This window comes from Sesamum indicum, linkage group LG12, assembly GCF_026168435.1.
Source record: "Sesamum indicum cultivar Baizhima isolate 11 linkage group LG12, ASM2616843v1, whole genome shotgun sequence".
Classification (NCBI taxonomy): domain Eukaryota; kingdom Viridiplantae; phylum Streptophyta; class Magnoliopsida; order Lamiales; family Pedaliaceae; genus Sesamum; species Sesamum indicum.
In genome coordinates this window covers 10,161,399-10,169,958 of record NC_142668.1, presented here as the reverse complement: position 1 = coordinate 10,169,958, position 8,560 = coordinate 10,161,399, and the positions used below count along the sequence as shown (strand labels likewise).

General features: G+C 30.6%; 1 protein-coding gene across 1 annotated transcript; it reads left to right on the top strand.

Moving 5' to 3' along the window:
* The first annotated feature begins 1,824 nt into the window (after positions 1–1,824).
* LOC105165845 (uncharacterized) lies at positions 1,825–2,870 on the top strand. The gene has a single exon (XM_011085008.2). The coding sequence runs from the start codon at positions 1,929–1,931 to the stop codon at positions 2,679–2,681; it is 753 nt and encodes a 250-aa protein (XP_011083310.1). The 5' UTR covers positions 1,825–1,928; the 3' UTR covers positions 2,682–2,870.
* Positions 2,871–8,560: the final 5,690 nt, after the last annotated feature.

The following is an 8,560-nucleotide window of genomic DNA, read 5'->3' as shown; positions in this document are numbered from 1 at the left end:
ATATAATCATGAGTGTGGACACGTGATATTTTTGCAGTTATATTTTTTTAAATAAGATTCGCGTCATTGTTATATCACCTAATACGTATAAATTTAAATATTAATTTAATATATTGATATTTTAAAATTAATAAATATATTGGAAGCAAACAAACATGGCATTACTTGATTAATAATTGAGTATTATTTTTAGAAAAACATAAATAAATAGTGGGTTAGCAATGATAACTATATATTGATTAAAAACTTGAGTTGATATACATATACAAATAAGTCAACTTCACTCATAAAATTGGCCTTCACACTGTGAGTGGATCCACCTCAATAATTGCACCAACTACAATTGAAGATGCAGTTAGGGCTTCTTTACTTAGAATGCCCCTCTAAATAGTTAGGGCTAATTGGGAATGATGTACTTTGCTCATATGTCATTTTCTCATAATTATTTCAATGTGATAAAGTTGTATGAATTTTCTTCATTTTTTTCTCCCCTTTTCTACATGGTGGGTGCCATCTTCAAACAGTTTGAAATGACCAAAATGCTCTCTAATATCATTTAAACGTCAAAATATTTCAAAAACTAACAAAATTGCACTCCAGTCGGTTAGTTCGAAATGCTACAATTGATGATGTCACTAGAAGATATATATAACATCTGATCATGGCTAATTGCTATAATTAAGATGAAATAGTGGTAGTAAATAGTTTTTTACTATGATCATACAATATTTATTGATTGTGATTTTTGTAAGGGTAGCTAAAATATTTTAAATAGTTAAACAGACTAATATTTTTTATCATGAGTAAAAAAAAAAAAAAAAGAGGGCGACGGTGATGGCGACGACCACTGCCCCCGCACAGGAGGGAGACAGTAACACCATTGCCCTCTTTTTTCTCTCTGGGGCGACGGCTGAATGCCGGCCGGTTGTCACCCTCTTTCTTTGCTGTCGCCCTCTCTCTTTCTACTGGCCGACGTTGCCGGATCGAGGATGGCCGATGCAAGGGGTGGGGATGGGGGTAGGCGGCGGGGGAAACAGTGAGGGTGGGATGGGGGTGGGAGCAGGCTTTATTTTTTTAATTTTATTTTTAATAATATATATTTAAAATTAATAAATCTAAATTCTTAATTTGTTTTATAAGTTTAAGATCTAGTGATACATATTAATTAATTAGATTGGTGACTCTCATTTAATCAATAATGATCCTAAAAACAAGAACAATATGTAATATATAAGGGTATAACAGTCAATTTATAGTAAAATTTAACGGCGTTAAGCTTTCGATCAAAATAGAGAGTGTGTGCTGAATAAAGAAAACACAAGGGATATTTTATCTATTTTCAAAATAGGGGAGATTTTTTGCTAAGTTTTTAAATCAGAATTTTTTTTTTATTTTTTTACAATTTTGCCTATATTAAATATAATAAGAGATAGCAAGTGTATTTAAATTGTAGTCCCATTCTTGAATATTTGAAACTTTTAACTCTTAACCAAAATTAGGCCCACATCTCCCACATTATGTGGCTTATGTTCAGACACTGACAAAGTGCCAATCAAAGCAACAAGAAAGAAAGAAAATTCAAAGCCTGCAGAGTAAAATATTACCATTACCATCGCAACAGGAAAAACACGTAGACTGCTAAGCAAAAAGATAACCGTGTGCACTAATCTTCATAATCTTCCACGTAATTATTCCAATATAGAAGTGCATTGTGAGGGTCAATAATGTAATGCCCCACCCCACCCCACCCCCCACAACCACCCCGCCAACCCCCACCACACTTCATATATTCATAAAAGTATATAATCTACTACACCTCACAATCACATGCTAAACAAATCTTGAACATTGCAACATTTCTCTCGTAGTCTCAGAACCAGTAACCACTGTGTGCAGTGTGAGACTTCTTGATCAGTTGCCGACAGAAGATGTCAGCTGAGGAAACAGTACTCCTAAACCTGTTTGATTCCTACTGGTTCGAATATGGAGTTTTCACAGCCAAACCCTCTTCGTCTAAGCTAAAAAACGCTCCAGTTCTTGGACAAAACCTGAATCGGGTCATAACCCTGATGAGAAAATCCCACAGCGACCAGTTCTTGAGCTCCAAAGACTGCAGCTCCGACTCTTCCCCGACATCAGTGTTGGGGCCTCAGCTTCAGACCATACTCTCAGGCAAAGAAGTTCGGAGTTCCCAAGATTCGTCATCACCACCACCACCAAGAAAGCAAGAACTCATGAGTAGCGATACTGCCAGCGTCGACAGCTCCCGCTCTCACACAGTACGACGTGTCTCCCGCACGAAACACGCGGGGTGTAGAAAGATCAGGAGAAGTGGTAGCAGAAGTCTGTCGGAGCTCGAATTTGAGGAATTAAAAGGGTTTATGGATCTAGGGTTTGTGTTCTCGGACGAAGACAGGGATTCAAGATTGGTGTCGATAATTCCAGGGCTGCAGAGACTGGGGAAGAACGTGCAGGAGGAATCGGGTAAGGAACGCGGGGAGGCGCCGTCGACGGCCGTCTCCAGGCCGTATCTGTCTGAGGCGTGGGAGTGTTTGGAAGACGAGAAGATAGTGAAGAATAATCCATTGATTGATTGGAGAATTCCAGCTTTTGGGAATGAAACGGAACTGAAAGATCATCTCAGGTTCTGGGCTCACACTGTTGCTTCCGCTGTCAGATGACAATTACAACAAGACTTGCAACATGATTTCTTGCTCATGATTTCTTCCTAATTTTGATTCTTTGCTTAGTAGATTAAAACTGATGCAATGTGTGGTGGAAATAACCAAAAATATTGTAAATGTGAAAGAAGAGTCAGAATTAATAATGTGGCAAACACTGGATATATATTAAATTATTAGTAGGGTTAATTGCGTTTTACATCGCATGAAAAAATATTGGACAAAAGTTTCTTTAAAAAAAAAAAAAAAAGACAATATATGTGACCCCTCAAATTTTAAAGTAGAGGGGTTCCCTGCTCCTGCATTAGGAGATTCCAAAAACTGTATTTTGCTTTTCATAAGTTAGCGTTTCTGTAGTTTTGGTTATATTTTTCCTTAACATATCGTATCCATAACTCCAAAAAAGATTATAACTTGGTCCCAAGCGTAAAATTTCTTACAAAAACATCATATACATGACATGAGTTCCATTACAAATGTTGAGGAGCGTTGTCTAATGTTTTCTGCATGAGGAGATTAAAAAAATTGCATTTTACTTCCCATAATAAATTAGTCTTTTTGTTATTTTGGTAATATTTGTTCTTTACTCATCACATTATATACGTACATTCTATAACTTCGTAACAGTTACAATTTGGTCCCAAGCCTTATTCCATAAAACTTCTGACAAAAATATTACGTGCATATTATGAACTCCATTAAGTACATATCAATATTAAGAACATCAAACACATTGCCAATGGATTATTACTTTATTCATTTAATTCAATTATGTATAAAAGAAATTGCTAAATTGATTACAAGAACGCCAAATTATTTGTCATTTTGGTCACCTGTTCTAACACCGATATATGTCCTACCTTCCAAGAATAACCCACCGTGGAGTGATACTTATTCAAACACGTACAATCCCGGATGAAGGGATCATCCCAACCGTAGTTATACGGTTTCTAGTCTCAACCCTTACAAAATTTTCAAAATAGACCATCGAAGTCGTCATCTCAACCCAACTCCAATTTAGGTACGTCTTTTGAAAATATGAAGAAAACACTTATTGATAGCACAAACAATTTTAACAGAAGACTCGCGTAAGCATTCAAATTTAGAGTCCCACGTGAGTCAATTGGCATTATTCGTTAGTCAGTTAGAAACCCAAAATAGGTTGCCCTCCAAAACTATTGTTAATTCTAAACAAAATATTAGTGTTATTGTCATGTGCAGTGAAAAAGAATTACAATCCAAGCACGAGATAAAACAAGAGATGGGCATGCTAAGGTGTTGGTGAAAACTATGATAAAATATTTTGACCATAACTAAAATCATGCCAAATATTAAATATCAATTGATCGAGGTCAAAATTTAAGTTTCTTATTAATTTTATTTGACCACGATAAATAGTAATGATTTACCATAATTTTTAGGTTGCAGGCATTTTTATAAGGGGTCTTTGCAACCAATAATAGTATATGGTGTATCACAAGCTTAGTTGTAAAATTACCTATCATAAGCATTAATCTATTTTCCAAAACACTCAAATTTCGACTTTTTTCCACGTTTTATTTTTATTTTCAAACGCTCTCAAATTTTTTATTATTTTTAACTTACAATTTATTTTTTTCACAAAAATTAAAAGAAATATTACAAAAGTATCAGGATAATACTTAAATCTGGACGGAGGCGAGTATCAAATGAATTCATTTCCAAGATGTAATGAGAATATATTAATAGAAACAACAATGTCGTACTAAAGTATGTAATAAATAACACTTTTCATCGACTGAAGTAAACAATAAAGTAAAATAATTATTATTCCACACATATTTGACAAGGAATAAAGTAGAAAAAGAAATGTTTGAAATCACATTATTCTTATCTTCGTAATTTCGTAAGCACTAAATTGAGCAATACATCGATTCAATCAATACATTAATATAATTAATAGTATTAAAAGATATAAATTACAATAAATTTATATAAAGTGAGATAAATACCCACACACATCTACTAGGACTAAGCCCGAAAAATAAATCAAACTACTCGATACTCGATTGATAAAAACTTATTTGAATTCGATTTGTTAAATTTAACAAACTAAATTTTATTATGACAATTATTAATATAAATTGGGAAAAAAATATCTACAAATTCAATAAAACTCGAGTCATAACCTCACACTTTATTGTGGAATTTTAATTTTAATCTCAACTATTAAACTAAGACATTGTTAGTGTTGTGACTTATGAGTAGTTGATCTGCAGTTTCCCACGTACGTGAGCTTCGGTCTCCCTCTTTCATACTCCGGAAGGTTATTGCCATTTGTACGTATTACTAAATTATAACAGGTGAAAAGGCAAATTAGTCCCTTGTGATATTGCAAATGTACAAATTATCTTTTTATAAGAAAAAAAATTAGTAATTTATCCTCTATATTTTAAAAAAAAATTAGCAATTTGCCCCATTGTATTTTTTAAAATTAAGCAATTTACCTCCCTAAATAGGAGGTAAATTGGTCCATTTTAAAAAATATAGGAGGACAAATTACTATTTTTTTTATAGAGAATAATTTGCTTAGTTATAATATCACAGGGATAAATTGCATTAAATCCAATTATAACATGCACGTGAGTCACGAGTATTCAAATTCTTTGAAATTTGACCATATTTCTATCTATTACAAAATATGAACATGACTTCTCATTTTTATAAATATTTTAACCGATATATATATATATATATGATTAAAAATAATCAATTGAGTTTTTACGCGCTAATTTAGTTCCGACGCTTTGTACTTAACAGTATCACGTGCATTTCATGCAGTTTTAACAGTATTAAGATATGAGTATATTAAATCGATACCCGTTTAAATTAAATTTAATTATATAAATATTTTTCATATTAATATAAAATTACAAAAATAAGGGATTATTTTTTTACAACAATTGGATGATATATGCGTATATCTCAATTAATTAACATCTTAAAAATAATTAACAAGAAACATTTCAGAAGATTTTCTATAATTACAAATAATTATAATGTATCATGGATCAATATAATACTATCTATTACGATCAGATCTATAGCGACGGTTAATCAATATTCGTCGTGATTTTATCTGTAGCCAAAATATTTGCCACAATTTTTAGCTGTAGTAAATATTTTACTGTCACTTACAGAAACAACGACTAAAATAGCTATTGTGCAGTTGTGGTTGATTAGTATCAGTTACGATTTTTTGTCTTTAACTATTGTAAGTAAGGTTTAAATACATTTTTGGTTCTGTAATTTTTGTACTTTGGCATTTTTATCTTTTATCTTTCTAGAGTTACAAAATAGTCCTCTAATTTTTTGACATTTCGCGATTTTGATCCTTTCAATATCGGGTTTTGCAAAAGTTTTCAAAAATAATCATGTGTCTCTCGTGATTTTGACATTTTTATCTTTTATCTTTTTGGAGGTTGCAAAATAGTTCTATAACTTTTTGACATTTACAATTTTGATCCTTTTGGAGCTAAATTTTGCAAAACTTTTTGGAATAAAATATGTGCCATGTCGTTTTTTTTAAAAAAAAAATCATCCATGTTGGAAAAAGTGAACCAATCAAAACAAAAGCACTAATTTTAAAGAAACCACGCGAGGCGCAAAAAATTTATTCCGACGATTTTTGTAAAATTCCAGCATTGGAAAGACCAAATAGCAAAATACCAAAAAGTTACACGACTCTTTTGCAATCCTAAAAAAGAAAAGGATAAAACTACTAAAGTGCCAAAATTACAGGACCAAAAATATATTTAAACTTATAAGTGACTAAAGGTAAAATGGCATATTTCTTCTAGCAACGATTCTTCTTACTAATAATTATACGATTACAAAATAAAACTTGTTATCGCTTAATAAATATTTGTAGCGACAATTAATTTTAAAGTTATCACTAATAATATTTTTCTTTTGAAATTATAAAATATTACCTAATTTAATTGTGTGTCATGTGACATTTTTCCTACTATGGTTGAGATATTATAAAATTCTTTAGCTTTCTTTTGTTCTTGATTAATAATTAAGTATTATTTTTTTTTTAAAAATATAATAATTAGTGGGTCATTATTTATTATATATTGATTAATTTGAGTTGATAGACATGCATGTCCAAATAAGTCAACTTCACTTATAAATTAAATTGGCCTCCACACTATGACTGGACCCATCTCAATTATTGCACCAACAATGTTGAAATTATATTTTTAGTTTCATATAATAAAAGGTTCAATTTTTTTTAGTCTTCTGGTTTACGAAAATTTTAAATTAGTCCTAAAATTAAAAAACAATTGATACATTTAGTCTATACTTTATGAAATTTTTAAAATTATCATAAAATTGGGAAAGTTCGACATATTTAATTCTATAAATCTCGTAAAGCAAATAACTAAATGCGCTGAATTTTCTTAATTATAAAACTATTTTTAAAAACTCTATAAAGCGGAGGACTAAATGTGTTGAATCCTATTTTATAAGACTAAAAATGTTAAACTCCCTGTTTTATGGGACTAAAACTATAATTTTCTCCCACCAAAAAAATAAATGTAGTGCTACATTACCAGAATGCCCCTCTAAATAGTTAGGCTTGGGAATGTACTTTGCGCATATGATTTCTCATAATTATTTCAATGTGATAAAGTTGTATGGATTTTCTTCATTTTTTTTTCTCTCCTTTTTGACATGGTGGGTCCTGCCTTCAAACAGTCTAGAATGACTAAAATGTCCCCGAACATCATTTAAACGTACATCAAAATATTTCAAAAACCCATAAAATTTTACTTGATATTTTCATAACGATTTGATTATGCCCGAATCAACAGTACACGTAAAAAAACACAGTCCCTAAATATTAAACATTTTACTGCATGTATTTAATATTTTCCAATTTTATCATGTATCAAATTCACTGATCAATATTTATTCAATATTGTTGTTAGCGACCATTATGAGCACACGTATACTTGAATTAGCCAGAATTTGAGATCGAGTAGTGGACTTTGAGGCGAAATTTGGACCTCAAAGAAGCATTTTTAATTTATAATCAATATTGCATAGTTTGAGAAATATTAAAAACTTAGAAAATTGCATGCTATCTTCATGCATATATATATATATATATATATATATATGCCTTCACTTTCCACACAGGCCTACAATATTTTTAAATTGCATTGAGGAAATCAAGCTTTTGTTCAAACTCTTACACATTTGTGTTTCTGCATTAATCTTTAATTTCAATTCTCACCTAACTAAATATTATTATAATCCTCTACTTGAAAATAGCCCTTCACCTGCTCCAAAGTATGGCAAACTTACATTTTTATTCCTATAAAATAGGGGTTTTAATATTTTTGTTTTTTGTTTTATGAAATTTTTAAAATGATCTCAAAATTTATGAACTTGACACGTTTAGTCATCTATTTTATTAAATTTTCAAACAATGATCCCAAAATTAAGAAAATCCAACACATTTAGTCCTCTTTTTTACGAAATTTCTGAAACTAGTTTGTGGAGTTTTTTACATTTTGAAAAATTCAGTAAAACAAGACTAAATATTCCGAGTTTCAAAATTTGAAATTATTTTTAAAAATCCCATAAAGTAAAGAACTAAATATGTTGAACCTCTTATTCTATAAGGCTAAAAGATAGAATCATCTTAAAAATTGATATTTTAAATATATTACATCTTTTATAGTATTTAACATATACACGTCACATATATTTATAAACTTCTTTTCTAAGAAAAATATACTACGCAATTTTTATATATATTAACATTTATGTTTACATGCAATAAAAAAAGTTCAAACTGTATTAAATTGTAGTCCCAATTCTTGAAT

Excerpts from the sequence above, each read along its gene's own strand:
- LOC105165845 (XM_011085008.2), top strand. The coding sequence starts at position 1,929 with ATGTCAGCTGAGGAAACAGTACTCCTAAACCTGTTTGATTCCTACTGG.